Genomic DNA, 15387 nt, shown 5'->3' on the forward strand with positions numbered 1-15387 from the left:
AGCCCCAGTCCAGACTGCAGACAGGAGTGCTGTGAGTCGCTTTTGTTCCTGGGTGAGAGAATTCCTTCGGGAAGCTACTCTGCCGAGTCTGTGAGTTTCTACAGGTAAGAGCATAACTAAATAAGAGCTGCCTGACTGATGATGTCAAAGCTGTTCTTTAGGGCTGGGATACCAGCAGGGAGCAGAACTGGTGTTCAGGTGTGTTTAAACAGTGCTATGAGAACACAAATGGTGAAGAAAATACCTTAAAAAGCCACATTATAAACCCTCTTGATTTCAACCAACTTAAAATATGAATAATCATATGTTTAATAATATGTATATGTAACATGAATCATCTTGTAATGCTGCCATATCAGCTGCAGTGGAGATACCTCTGTGTGCACTTTGAGAGCTCATTCCCAGGGCATCCAGCGGGCTGGAATGTTTCCAAGGTGTTGTAACCAAGGAATGCCTGGCTCCTAAAACTCACCAGTTGAGTCTTAGAGGTTTTTTTTAGGAGCTGATTTCAGGCAGCAGAATTGACCCTTCAGCAGGCTCTCTACCTGCTCTCCTGGATCTGAGGGATCTCTGGACCTTCATGCTGGCACCGAGCTTTTCTTGGGAAGGCCCTCAGATCCCTGGAGCATTCTGGGACACAGGCAAGATCCCCCTGCATTATATAAATCAAGTATTCTTCTGGCTTTCTGCCTATACACCTTGAGTGGGGTATTTGTTATTTTACATATTAATTGGGGAGTCTGGACGTAAAAGTTTATTTGGCCCTGGGAACTGGTATTTAGGTTTTTTTCTGTTCTGAGTACTTGAAGTTCCAAAGAAGGAATCTTGAACAAATGACTTTTGGGTTGTATGTTGAAAGCTTGGGAACAAATTGGGGCCTCCCTGGAGGGACAGTGCTGTCGATGCCCCTGGGGGTTCTGGGACCCTGAGGGTTCCAGCACTCACCAAAAGGATTATTCCGGAAGATCTTCTGGCTCCCTAGACCTGGGGAGTTCAAAGCAAGATCCCTGGGATTTTATTTAGGCATTCCTGGGAGTATAAAAGGTGTACCTACCCATCATAGAAATGGAGCTCTATAATATAATTGGTTTATAAAGGTGGTGATATAACTGTAAAAGAAGTTTATATTGGGATTGAGAAATGACTAGTGATGTGCAATTGGCTATTTTCTATTAAATGTAATTGTAAGAGCTCTTCTCAGAGGAGGAAAAACCACTTTGCTTTCCCTTGTAGATCTAACTGAGGCTGTGGATTGCAATGCAGAGCATCTGCAGGCTCCTGGTGCTTGGGGCTGTGGTGTTTGGAGTGCAGGAAACATCCCTGACTGTCTGACCTGGGTGTGGATGTGCATTTCCAGGATTGACTCAGGCTGGGTATCCCACCCACCCAAAGCTTCTCCTGATGAAGCTCCAGGACCAGCAAGTCCCTGACACTTGAGGAAGAAAAGAAATGAGTTAAAGTAGAAAGATCAGGTAACACATCTTGACTGATAAATCTTTTCCTGCCCAGAGTTGTTACTGTGAGGGGAAAAGCCTTTGCATCCCTGTGGAGCTGAGCTGTCAAACAGCCCAGAGAGGTTTGGTTTCCAAGTGGGAGACAAATCTGGGGCTCACTCCTTGTCTGGTGCCAGCTCTGCTCTGTGCAGCTGAGTGGACAGGAAATGCAGAATAAAGTTCAAGCAATTCCCAAGGAGCTGATGACACTCCAGTGAAATCCTGACCTGGGACAAGGCTGTCCTGCCTGTGGATCGATCCAGGTGAGCGCAGTGCTCCGGGCTGGGAGTGACATTTCCTGCCCCGCTCCCTGTCCCGCGCCGGAGCCCCAGGAACTGGGATCAGGGGGCTGGGGTGGCTGCAACCCCCTCTTGCTCTGGAAGGGAAGCCAAGATGAGCCCAATTCCCAGGGCCTGTGCAGGGGCTCCCTGTGCAACAGCAGTTCGGTGTTTTAGTCCCTGGCTTCTGGTCCTCTGAGGTCAATACCTTGGTCTCTCCCTTATTTTTCAGACACTCACATCCTGCTCTTTTTGCCCCCCCCTTCAGGGGCTGCATTTTGCCAGTGTGATTTTCCCACTTTTCAGTAGACCAGGGATCACTTTCCAAGGTCCCCAGGACATTTCTGGAGCTGACCCATTACTGAGCACAGAGCACAGGACAAAGGAACCACAAAGTTTTTAGCACTTACCACATGACATTTTCTTTTCCCACAACTTGCTCCAGCTCTTCCCCTCTCAGAAGATTGTCTTCGTTCAGCCTCCAAGGATTCTGTGAGGAGATTTCACACCCACAAATCAAGATCCCAGACCCAGAGGGCTGTCCATTGAGGTGCAGCAGTGTTGGCTGCTCCAATGAACATCCTCCACGGGCCCAACATAAAAATAATGACATCACTTCATAATCATCGTTGGCTGTACTGTAACAATGGAAAACTCCTTTTGCATGTCCAGAGGCAGGAGATTGTCCTGGTACAGGCTGTGAGACCTTAAACTGTACATTTGTCTGGGGGGCTGTGACTGGGATTCCAGCAGAGAATGAGCCTCCTTAAACATAAAAACTCTTCCAGAGACCAGCATTGAAAAGGTTGGAAGCTGCTGCTTCACCCCATGGTGTCAGAAAAAGAGAGAAAACACAAAATGTCTTTCCCAAAATAATGATAAAATGATTCCTCCTGCTTTTAGTGGGACCAGGGATAACTGTGCTATGGAACGACAAAGAACTTCTCCCTCAGACCACCAGAGCCCCCTTCAAAAGCCAAACTGCAGCAGGTCAGGATGGCAGGGCACCTCTGCCTCATCTGTTAGGGACAGCACAGGTCCTGCTGGTCCCAAGGACTGGGAATGTGGTGGGAGCCAAAAGCATCTTCCCAGGCGAGAGGGTCTTGCCTAAAGCACCACCTCTGGGAAGCCAAGGGTTATGGAAGAAATGGAGTGGTGATTTACAACAAAAACAAGAAGAATAACAACAACAACAATATTGGTGAAGAGCAGCAAAGAGACCAACTATAAGTCCAAGGCAGTAGGAGGGATGTTGAGCTTTAAATGGGGATTTCTGAAGCACAGCTCCAGCTCTGGAATTACATGATCAGTGCAAAGTCCTCCTGTCCACTCTCTGCATTTGCTTCCAGCCAGCACTCGGCACCTCAGGCATGTTTTGGGTGAAAGTGCTCCAGTGCTGCTGCCTGAGGGACCAGGAAAATGGGCATTCAACCACTTCCCCCAGGGCTGACTCTGAGCTCTGCCTTTGGCACCTCAGGCTTTTCAGTAAAACCAGTTTCTATCACTGTGAAAATACACTGCATAAACCCAGCATAGATAAATAACCTTTCTCCAGAAGGACAACCCCAGGGAATACACAACTACTGCTACACCTGGTCAAACACACCAGCAGCCAGTTCTTGGAGAGAGATTCCAGACTCTTGACTCCCTCCCTGGCTGTAAAACACTTGCAGAAGCTTTGAAGTTCATACACACATATCAGGATTTGGATACTTGGGCCTTAATTTAAATTCCACTGACACTGAGGAATTGGAAGTGTCCTAAAGGCACCTCCACTCACACTTTCCTTTTAAGCTTCTTTCTCCCACCCATGAATTTTGCTGTTCTTTTGTCAGGAACACTCCACCCCTGCTTCTTTAGGCATCTCCATTTGGGAAATACAATATATGTGGAAAAAGTTTGGAATGCTGCTTCCAATGACACCCTTTTATTTTAAGGCATCTCCAAGGGCTATTGCTTGGGATTTAATTCCTGTGAGGGAAGGCTTCCTTGGCTTTAACGCTGCTGCAGCCCATGGAATGTTATCATATTTTCCCCCAATATTTTGAGGTGCTGCCCTGAATTAGTTAATTTCTGCCTCCCTCCCGATGGTGTTTTCCAGCAGTCCCACGGCATCTCTTGGGCAGTGCAGCTGCCAGAGGTCCTTCGGGACTGTGGGACAGGCAAAAACCCCACAGCAAAGGAGAACCTGGATTTGGGAGATGGAGAATTGAATGGCACCAGTTTGAGCTGTGCCAGTCCAGGGAATGCCAAAGGAAATAATTCCAAGACTCCTCCAACGGGAATGTTTTTCCTGGATGTCTGCAAACACAGGCACAGCTTTTTACTACAAAGTGAGTTACTGAGATTTGGGATTGTTTTCTCAGTTCCCTCTGTAAGTTTTCCCTCTCTCAGCCCCACTGGCCAAACGGGAGGTGCAGCAGCAGCTCCAGGGCCGGAGCAGTTGGATGGGTTTGGGAGCCCAGGTTCCCATCCTGGTGCAGATGTGTCCTGCAGCCTCCTGTGGGGATGTCCCTGCAGCAGCACCCTGGGGAAGGGATGAGACATCTCCTGGCACTGCTGGAGCACAGGAACCCCACTGACTCCCACCTGGAGCGCCCATTAATGATCATTCACCTTACTCCAGCAAGGGAAAATGCAAGTTCAACCTATTACTTCAAAAAATGTTTGAGCCTAGAAGGGGGAAATGAATGACTCTTTATCCCTAAAATTAGGTGTATATAAACCAAAACAAATTTAAGATGCTTAAACTGCAACAGCCTTTTCCACTGAAGTGTGTATAAATACGTGGTTTTTTTCTCATTGTTAGAAGATCAGAATAAATAACAGCAACTGTGTATTTTAAAATTACATTGTTAATAAAATCCTGGTACATTTACATAAATGGCAACATTAATGTACAATTAACAAAGCATTGTAATATTACAGCAACAAAAGAGGACCTACATATTTGTACAGGTAGCTGGAGCAGCTACTTGAAAATACTTTCCAAGTTCAAGCCTTCTGTGGTATTTTTCAGGCAGACCAGTGATAATTTTGACCCCCTTGTATGGCTTTCTGCTAATAAATAGGGTTATTGGAGCTGGTGATGTTCAGAAGCAGATGTGTACCTAAATCACAAAGGGAGTGTGCCCTGACCAACCTGTCAGCTGACTAAGCCTAGACTAAAAATCCTTATCCTTGCATGCAATTTGCCTCTTGTGTAAATCCTTTAGGACTGAGGCCGTGTCAGCTTTTGATGGATTTGTTGGGAGATGCTGTCGTTCCTTCTCCTTCCCTGCATCTACCTAAACAGTGTCTATATTGTGCTTTGGAGCTTGGGCCCAGCTGAGCCTCCTTCTTTTCCAGTGTGTTTAATTGTAATAGTGATTAATTGTTGAGTTTCTAAGAAGGAACAGTTCTCCACTGAAAACTTGGTTTCCTCTTCTCCTTCACCCATTTAAAATGAATGAAAGGGTCTTGGTGAATGCTTCTGGTGGGTGCAAGCAAAGCTCAGTGGGAATAGCTGGAGGTCTTTTCCTTAAATCTCTTGGTGAGAGCAAGGTCTGTGTTTTAACCTTCCTACAGCTGGGATTATTTGAAGTAAAAACACACACAAAAACCCATTGCTTTAGATTCAAAACTGTAGACTGAACTGTCTGCTTCTTCTCCTAAGTCAGCTAGGATGAGGCCTTTTGGACCAGAAACATCTGTGAATAAAGGAAAAATGTGAATCTTGGGCATTTGAGTTGAGGACATCTTGTTTAAGGCTGCAGCCAACCCCCAGGTACCTACCAGGTATGCACTGTGCCCAGACCCCCTGAGGTAGTGTATCTGTGGAAACAGCAATCCAGGGATGAGGCTGTGGGAGTGGAGTCTAGAGGTCAGAGCTGCTAATTCCAACTAGCTCCAGAAAGAGACCAAACCATGGAGCTCTGTGTTCCTCTTGGGGAGACTTTTATTGCTATTTATGCAAGTGGGCAGTTTTTAGCATAGCTCCTATTACACCTGAGTCTTCTAGAAAGTGTCTTTTATGCTGTGAGGTCTCACAGATAATGTCCAGAAACAGGTTTTGAAGGTGAAAGCAATTGAGACTATCAGACCTTGACAAGTGAAAGGGCAGACAGTCTTTTTATATCTCCTCAAGGTAAAACAGATTAACAACTAGCACAGTGAAAACACACAACCCCCCAACTCTCCCCTCCCTGCCCCAGCTTGGTTCTTCATATAAGGTTTAAAGAACTAGTAATTTCAGAGTTAATATTAGTTTCTATTCAGCTTTGAACATCCAAAATATCTCTTTCAAGGTGCAAACAGTTTTGGGGGAAAAGTTATGTCAGTCTCTTGCCATGTACAGACACTGGTGGTGTTACTGAAGTAGTTTGTGGCACTGGCTCATCGGATGGGCAGTGGATTAGAAAACTCCTTCTATGCAGCCTTTTTACACGGAAAACATCTGTTTGTGTGTGAACTGAGGTGGTGCGTAGACACTTAAACCTATGTATTAGGCGTCAGGTCTAGGTAAAACTACCTCTTTCTCTCCAGCCCTGCCTTGTGCTTGTGGAAAGGGCAGTGCTGATCTCTGCGGTTCAGGTTCTTCCCTTGCACCCTCAGCCCTTGTTTGTGCTGTGCCAGGGGTGTTTCTGTTACAGCAGCAGCACAGAGAAGCCAAGCTCCCCCTCCCTCAGCACCCTGGCCTAGGGGTGGCTGCTGCAGGGGGCTTTCAGCGAGATCCAGAAGGCAAACAGGTCAGCCACAGCTTTCCCGGTGACGAATCCAAGTGCCTTGTCCCGCCTCACACCCTGGAGGTGACATACACGGAGTGCAGGCGCCCAGCCAGGGCTGTCTGCAGGTCCCTCAGTGGGTCCAGGCCCTGCACTTTGCTGTTCCTGCTGTAGATGAGCTGTTTGAATGAGTCCTGCTCCAGGAGGGAGCTCATGTGCTTGAGGAAGAAGCCCTCGCAGAAAGAGGCCAATTCAGGTGCGTTGTGAATCTGAGGGAGAGAGGAAGATTTTTTTAGCCTTTAAGTCCTAAATTACATCCCTGAGCCTCTCTTTCTAATGCTTTTTCCTAAGACAGAAAAAGGACAGTGGGAAAGCACTGAAGGCAGGACCAGTGATGGCTGATAATTTCTCCTGGTGCTTTTTGCAGGCACAGGTGTGAGCAGGGAGGCATCCAGGCTTTTTTAATTCCTTCCCCTGCTGGCCTGCTGTTGGCAGAGCCCCTGGCCTGCACTCCAACCTCCTGCTCTTCAAGGAGCAGAGCAGCTGGCTGATGAAGTGGCCAAGGTACCTGTTTAGCTGTGACACACAACACTGCACTGCCAGATGGTGAGCACAGCTCAGGGCAATCAGGATACGGTTCACAGGATGTGAACCTTACTCCTACAAAAAGGAGATGGATGTAGAAGAACAGAGATATTACAATTCTAAACCATACTGGGTGATTTCTGGCTAGGATCTTCCCTTTGCTTCAGAATCAGTCAGGTCAGTAATGAGAACAAAACTCAAGTTCAGCATTAAGAAGCTCTGTGCACATACAGCCTGTTCCTGGGAACTTCGTGCAAATACTATTTTAAGGAAAAGTACTAAAGGCCAGTAGGAAATGTTCTTTTTCCCCTCTCTACCACAGCATACTGTTAAATTTTAGATCCTGAAAGAAACCAGCCCAAGTTCCATGGGGAAAAAAACAGCCCAGTGTGAGAGTCAGGAATTGAAAAGCCTCAGTGTGACACACTGCACACAAAATAAATAAGTCATGATCAGCTCTCTGTTTCTTTTGCTTAAGGGATTTGATCCTGCAAAATTCCAGGAACAGCAAAGTATTTATGATTTATTGATAACATGGGTTATTTGTTACAGAGGTGAATATCTGCACACAACTGGGTTTATGTTAATTCTGGAACTGTAAGGAATATATTCCAGCAGTAGGGGTCCTAGGAAAGGGTTTATTTCGTAGCTGCTGTGCTGTGATCAATGGCCCCTGCTGCTCCCAGGATTTGAATCCCTTGGGCTTTGCTGATGTTTGCAGGATCAGCCTGCTCAGACAGCTCTCCCCTCCTCTGCAGGGATCCCCCCTCAATTTCCCATATGATTGGTTCAGACAGGAAAACACAATGGGGCTGTGCAGGACTTTACAGACTCACTTTATGGTGGGGTAGAGTCACCTGCAGAGAGGTGCCCACCTGTGCCTGTGCTATTTAGTTCCCAACAGGAGCCTGTGGGAAGAATCCTGCTGTTTCATTGGGATTCTTAAACAAGGGGGGTTGGCATTTACCTTTGCATATTTATAGATGTTCACAGAGTTGTCCATGCTGATGGTCTGGGCACAGAGGATCTCACAGTGTCTCTGGAGGCCGTCCAGCTGGAACAGGCTGGCAGCCGACAGCAGCTATGGGGACAAGAGAGAAGCAGCTATTTGAGATCATGAGCCTTGAAAGGCCTAGGGAAGGCAAACAGAACGGATCATTTCCTCTCTGAACAGCCTCTGACTCCCTGTTTTAATGGCCAAGTCCTCATGAAAGAGCAGAAAGGCCACTCAATGCTAAAGTGATTGACAGACACACTTCCCGTCATAGCAAAGGCTCCTCACGTAGGAAATGTATTTGTGCTCCTTTCTGTCACAGAAGCACCAAGCAATGATGTTTTGAAACTTTTAAGCTCATTTCCAAGTGTTAAGTACACTCCTGGATTGGATGGGAGCTTGCTGTTAGCTCCTGGAGTTTGCCTTTCAGCTCTGTTTATGCCCCAGTGCACTTGGCAAGACTTAGAAGAAAATGCTCTCTCACCTCTAAGATATCAGTGGTGGGAATTTCCATAGATTCTGTTCCTCCATAGTATAAATACTGCATCAGCATCTGGAATTGGAAGAAGGCCAGGCATGAAGTTATCACTGAAGTCACAAGGGGCTGTTGATGGCTGTGCTCCCCTTCCTGAACAGACGGGAATCGTGTCCTATTCTGGCTCTCACCTCCACTGGTGGCTTTTTTTTTCCCTAGCGTTGCAAATCTGCTGCTTTCTAGCAGTGCTTTCTCTCTGGGGTTCTGAAAAGGGCCCTGCTGAGGATTTTAGGCTGAGGGTGACACTGTGTCTCTGAGCAACACTGCTGTCCTTGTAAAGCGGTGTCTCAGATCTGGCTTTGTAAAGCTCAGCCAGCTGGTCACGTGCAGAGCTGCCAGCGAGCCCAGCATGTGTGTCCCGGGGACCTCCCAGCCACTTGCCTTCCCTGCTGGGCTTCTAATCAGCTTCCAGCCTCCCATCAGGGCCAGAGGAAAAGGCCTAATTGTTTTCAGGGAGAGCGAGAGGCAGCTTTTCTGCTCTTTGATGTGCATGCGCTCACCTCCAGCCCAAACGGTACCATCCTACCAGGGACAGGACTGGATTTGGTGTCGGGAGAGAAGTGTCCTAGGTGCTGTGTAAGCAGGTGTGGGGCCTGCAAGATATGCTTACCATGTCCCACAGGGGTAGTAACAAACTAAGCTACTATTTTTAAACATTTTCTAATTGTATTTATTTGTATATATAACAATTATGGGAGAGCAAAGCTGCTTTCCAGTAGAACACTCAGATCTCTGGTGGCTCAGCATCCTCCACTGTAACTGAGATGGCATCTCCTTAGCTCATCTGATTATATTTGCCATCAAATTGTTTAACTCCATGAAGCATTTCACTGTTTCAATTCAGTTCCCATCTCCCTGTTTTGTACCTTTCTTCCAAATCTGGAAGATATGCAGATCTGGAAATCTGGAATACCATAACTATCACATTTCACTGACTTGTTTTTTAACTTTGTTGTGTGTAACCTGCCTTCTCTCCCTTAGGTCCATTAAATACATAAATGTCATAAAAGCAAAGTATAATTCTCAATTCTGACCCTTTCTTGACAGGAACACCATTGATTTCTGATCACCTGATCTGAATGAATATGAAGCCTCATAATCCACCTGCTATAAATAATTTACTTTTGTTTAGCACAGCATGAAAATGGTGCTGTAAAAAAGTATGAAAATGGTGTCTTAAAAGTATAAAATTACTTCAGTAGAAGGCTATTTTCTCCTGCTTAATGGAAGAGTCAGCTGCCTACTAATAAAATAAGACTACAGACTGGAGGATTCTGTTTTAAGGCTGGTCCTATCTGAGAACTTTGGAAAAAGGATCAGAATACTCCTGAAATTCAGATGTATTGAAAGGAACTCAATTTCTGCTTGTAAATTACCTATGATATTACATCTTACCTTCCAAGTAGGTGAGAAGATGATAAAGAATAAATCAAAAGTAAAATAAGTTACATACCTTGAAAATATTGTATTTCATATCACTGATTTCAACAGTCTTGCTGCCGTGGCTGTCGTGCTCTGTTTTATTGGTCATTAGTGTCTTAAACCTGGAAATTGTTTTAAAAGATTAATTACACTTTAGATTGCTGTGTTAGTGTGTCATATACTCATCAACTACTGACAAGCAGCCAAAGCAAGGGGAAAACAAAGATCCTTGTTCTTGTTTGCAAGTTGAAAATTGAAACGTTTCTTTCAATTTAATGATATTTAGTTAAGGGACAATTTAACCTACAAGTTGCTTGGGTCTGATCCAATCCCACCTTGTAATAGTTGGAAAACCTGTTCCTATTTTCTCCTATAGAGAAAATATTTCCTATAGAGAAAATATAGAAATTTTCTCTATTTCCTATAGAGAAAATAACTAATAAATCCAAGTGTACCAGGTCAGTGTACCAGGTGAGTGTGAGATTCCAGGAAAGCTGGAGTGAGTGTAGCTCTCACTGCAAACTCCGAGAGAAGGAAAGGGAATGGGTATGTAAAATTCCAACTACTGCACATATGTTTTAGGGATAATCAGGTTATTTAATTATATCCCTGGTTAGTGACTCACCTGTTAGATGCAGTAACCAGCAGGACTTTGTGTGCATAAAAGAGCTTTCCTTCTACTAAGAAAGTTACGTCGGACATTTCTTTGTTGTTCAGAAAGTGAGGATCTGTCGGGTGAGGGGAAAAAACAGGTGAATATTTTTTTTTGAACTGTGCATGTTTTTAAAAAATAAAAAAACCCAACCACAACCACAAGAACTTCCCTGTGTAGGTGAGCACCTTACCTAGGCGAGCTGGCAGCGTCTTCCGGATTTCAGGAATGCTGGGGATTGGGCTGCTCCCATAGCAGTGAGTGAAGATGGACGCAAGCTGCTGGTTGATGGAATCATTCTGTGAGGGGCATGGAACAGGTATTATCACTCTGTTTAAAGCAGGTTTCAAATGTGCTGTAACAGTTCACTTGAGGCTTAGAGCAACTGCATAACAACAGGAATAACCTCCCCACAGAGGGACAAGGATCTGAGCAAGTGTGTTCTGACAGAATTCTCTCAGCAACAGAGAACAGCCTGTCAGCAAAAGCTCATGCCCTTCTCTGGAACAGAGAGCCCACAAGTGTGTCCTCAGCAAGGTCTGATTTACACTTAGCTCATGGTCAGATCCATTTGGTTCCCAGTCTGTGGTTGGTTTTAGTCAGCCAGTTACATCTCTTGCTTTTAATTTAAAGGAGAGTTACAATGCATGTTGTAGTGACCAAATATGGAGGTATCAAGAGCTGGATCTGCTCCTCAGCTTCCCCCTGTCTGTGCATTTCAGGACTGTTTTGGGGGCTGTATATGCATTTAGATAAATGCTATCAGGGCCATTTCCATACCATAACTCCTCAGGGACTTTGCACTTGTTCTTGTGCACAACCTTGTACAACAACAAAACCACTGATTTTCACACTGTCACAAACTAATGCTTACTTTGCTGGTTTTGAGGATATCAAACATGAGCTGCAAGCCTTCATTAACCAGTTCTTCATTGTAATCCTCCTCTTTAATAGTGACAAACTCCCTGAGGAGGGTCTGTACCACGGAGTAACGGGACTGGTAGAAGGTTGTCCGTAGGGATTCGATCCACACGTGGAGTTTCCAGGGAACCCCTGCAGCCACAGAAAAGGAACAGTGAAAGATGATTTCCTGAAGTACCTGTGAGTAGATTGTCCTGCTGCTATTACCAACACTTGGCAGCACTGGAGTAGACCATTACGTACATGCCAACAGCACATACATTTTTGTTTGATATTGAAGGTGACTGAACTGGGTCATTGACAAATTGAGTTATCTACACAAGCAAAGGATTGGTACCAGGATCATAAATTGGAGCTTTATGCTGATTGTTAAGGACCACAGACTCCCTGTTTTGTTCTGAGCTTCATGATTAGTCAGAACCACAAAATAAATTTGAACTGAACTTGTAAGAATACATAACCCTATGCAAACATGGTGTGAGGGGTCTTTTCTCCTGGTTACCTGTAATACACAAGCTTTAAAACTTCTCTTTCCTACCTTTACATCAGGTTTGTTCTTTCACCTTTAACTATTTAATCTCTGATGTTATTTATGGTTTTGAGACCAGCCTGAATTTTAGGTGTCAGTATCTGACAAAGGGATACGTCCCTTTGTTTTGATACGTGGGAACAGAGAATCCAGCCAAGAGTGAGGGACATCCCACATCAGGAATTTGTGAAGAGCCTTAAACACTTTTTTAATTTAAATTACACAGCCTGGGATAGCTTTGAAGTTGGAGCTAGTGCTCCTGCAAGTGGAAGGGGAAAAAGCTTTTTATGCCTTAAATGTGCACAATGGTTAAAAGGAAGAGCTTACCCAGTGCCCTGAGCTCCATGGTGATGTCCACATAGCCGTGCTCAGCGCTGTAGTACATGGCCTCCTGCAGAGCCTTCATCCTTGTCTTGCAGAGCTTGACCTGGCCCTCACTGGAGCTGCCCTGGCTGGAGGTGTCACTCTCCACCCCCTCAGCCAAAATCTCCTCTAGGGAGAGAACATCTCCCTTCACTTGCTGGGGCTGGGTCAGGAGCTTGCGCAGGACATTCCTGAGGACAAAAAGGAAGAGATTTCACTTATTAATAAGTGAATTATCAATTCAGACAGGACTGTGGTGATTTAGCTGTGAGGATCTGGCTTAGCAGATAATTTCCTTCCCAAAGACAGACAGCAGGCACTATGGAAAAGGATTTAAACAACTTGTCCTTCCTTACCCCTCATGCCCTGTTTGTGCACATGGAATACACCCCTAATACGGTGGGTTTGTTTGGAATTTCACACAGCAGTTGCAAGAGAGAGACTTTCTTGTTTGTGTCCAGCCACTTTGGGAAGTTTGCATCATTGGCGTCCCTCAGCCAGCTGGAACCATCTGCTCCAGACATTCCCAAACCCAGCAAGGCCACCCAGCACTTGGCTGTGCTGCTGCATTGCCACTAGCTGGTGCTCTCCTTGCACCCACACTACTCCCTGTGGCTAAATCCAGTTAATTTGGGTCTTTAGGATGCGAGAACAAACCTTGAATTCCACAGTTTGCACGGTCAGAAAATGGTGGGAGGGGAACAGTGTTTGTGTAGTTTTACACTGTAAATAACTGCATTAGGCTGTTCCAGCTTTGCAGAGTTTGGGCCTCATTTGAGCTTGGAATACTTTCCTGGGTGTATCCAGATGTGAGATGTACCTGGAGGTGCAGTTTTGTCACTGTAAAGCTCAGCTGGGTTCAAGGGAGCTGTTATTTAACATGCCATGTTGAACAACCCTGTGGGTTTCTCTCGGCCCATCTCCATGGTTGTTCCAGGGCTGTTTTAATTGGCCTGTTACACTAACATTTTTCCCTGGGAACAGAAGGATTTCTGGAGGAGTTTGAAAGTAATGACCTAGTTCTAAATAACTACCCTGCAAACAGGGTTGGAAAGCCCAGGCTGGCTGCTCAGCATCATAATGACTCATCTCTTGGTTGGCCATCCAAAAACCAGAGGTGCAATCAACCAGATTCTGTTGCAGATTATTTCTGCCACCTTAACAAGATTAGATTCTGTCTCAGAACATGACCCAGGATCTCATAACTTCAACCTCATAACCTACCCTGAGGTGGAACTCAGTCTGCTCACACAGGCCCTAGAACCAGCTACAGCTCACTCCTAGTGCTGCAGAGCCAGACCAGCAAGTGACAGACTAAGAAAAAGCAAAGATCTCTGTTGTATTTTGTGCTTTTGACTAAAATATAATTCCTTTCTTTTATGAAAATTATAGTTGCTGAATAATGAAGTCTTGCATCAATTTTTTCTCAAAGGGATGGAAAAAAGAGCAACAAGCAATTTAAAAATCATGCCTAAAAGGCATCAGAATAGATTGAGAAACTGTGGTTCTCTAAAAATGGTTATCAGGAGTGTCCTAATACCATCTTCTGAGCCACACACCCTGGGATTTGGGTCACAAAGTCATATATCCCCATATATATGGGGATATATATACACCATAGTGCAAAATACCCATAGTGCAAAAAACCCACCCTGTTCTGAACATAAACAGAACCTTACCTGTGCCCATGTGCTGCTGAGTGGCTGAAGCAATTCATGTCTTCGTGGAGAGATGAGGACATTCCATTGACTTCTAGCATGCTCAGGAGGGGATCTGCACCCCTGCTTAGCAGCAAACTGACCAACTCATAATTTCCTGGGGAAAAATGGACAGAAACATTGTGATGGTTCCTCTCTGGAAGCATAAAAATAGGAGTGGTAACAGGCAGGGCTCCTTTCTCTGTCCTCATTAGATAGAGGAGTGAGTGGTGGCAGGAGACCCAGCACAGTGAGTATCAATATCCCTTCAATAAATCTTGGAGCAGAGCAAACCAGAGACTCATCATAAAAGCACAAAAATGAAGCGGAAAGAAATCAAGGGAAAAAAAGTAAAACCAGTTAGAGGTGAAAAGTACTGAAAAACAACAACTAGCACAGACTTGTTCCCAGAATGCCCAACTCCAGACAGCCCTCTAGAAGAAATGCACATTTTCTTGTACTTAATAAACTAATAAAACAAATTTCTTTACATAACAGTGATTTTTCCCCAGGCTGGATTTAAACTCGTTAATTTTTTTGCATCTGGATCTTACTTAGATCCATGACATGCCTGGACTAGGCAGCGCTGGTTCATGTTTCTTGACAGTGCTTTGCAAAGGAGTTGGTACCATCAGCTTTGCTGTGGTGGCCTCTGGGAGGAGGCAAGTGTGGGACTAATTGCAAAAGCAGATAATCAGGGCCCATCAGGCTTGTGGAAGCAAGAAATGGAGCATGCTGGGGTCACAAGGAGCTCACCTGCAGCCGAGGCCAGCTGGAGGGGCGTCTCGGCGTAGTTGTCCTCTCCAGTGTTCACAGCAGAGCCCTCAACGTGGGCACCAGCATCCAAGAGCAGCTGCAATAGGCACATGGAAGACAGGGAGGTGGGAAAAGAGCAATTCAGAAGGGCAAAACAGAAGGGGCTGTGTGTTAGGAAGGAAAACCAGCGGATTCACACTGAGGAGGGCACGCACACAAAGGGCCCATCTCAAAGGCTACAGCAAAGTATCAGTTATGAAGCAAATTTCTCTTGCATTTCCTTACTCATTCCTCACCATGAATGGTAATTTACAGCTTTCTGTAAATTTTCTTTCGTTCACTGTGCTTTCAATATTTGAGTTTATTCTGGAAAGGGGCTCAGCTGGCAGCCTGGAGAACATCACCACCTATTTTTTATCTCCTTTATGGACATGCCTTTGCAATTGTAATTTCCCAACT

General features: G+C 45.2%; 1 protein-coding gene across 1 annotated transcript in view; it reads right to left on the bottom strand.

The window, feature by feature from the left end:
• Positions 1-4608: 4608 nt before the first annotated feature.
• The window catches only part of ABTB2 (ankyrin repeat and BTB domain containing 2), a 117612-nt gene continuing 106833 nt past the window's right edge, over positions 4609-15387 (bottom strand). The window contains exons 8-17 of the mRNA XM_027667393.1: positions 14929-15025; positions 14155-14290; positions 12440-12666; positions 11537-11715; positions 10856-10961; positions 10636-10738; positions 10042-10132; positions 8538-8606; positions 8027-8140; positions 4609-6743 (exon numbers count right to left, since the gene is read on the bottom strand). Coding sequence (XP_027523194.1) covers positions 6546-6743; positions 8027-8140; positions 8538-8606; positions 10042-10132; positions 10636-10738; positions 10856-10961; positions 11537-11715; positions 12440-12666; positions 14155-14290; positions 14929-15025 — 1320 coding nt within the window. The 3' untranslated portion in view covers positions 4609-6545. The remainder of the gene's footprint in view (positions 6744-8026; positions 8141-8537; positions 8607-10041; positions 10133-10635; positions 10739-10855; positions 10962-11536; positions 11716-12439; positions 12667-14154; positions 14291-14928; positions 15026-15387) is intronic.

The sequence above is a fragment of the Corapipo altera genome, unplaced genomic scaffold (genome assembly GCF_003945725.1).
Source record: "Corapipo altera isolate COAL_440 unplaced genomic scaffold, ASM394572v1 114, whole genome shotgun sequence".
In the NCBI taxonomy this organism is placed as follows: domain Eukaryota; kingdom Metazoa; phylum Chordata; class Aves; order Passeriformes; family Pipridae; genus Corapipo; species Corapipo altera.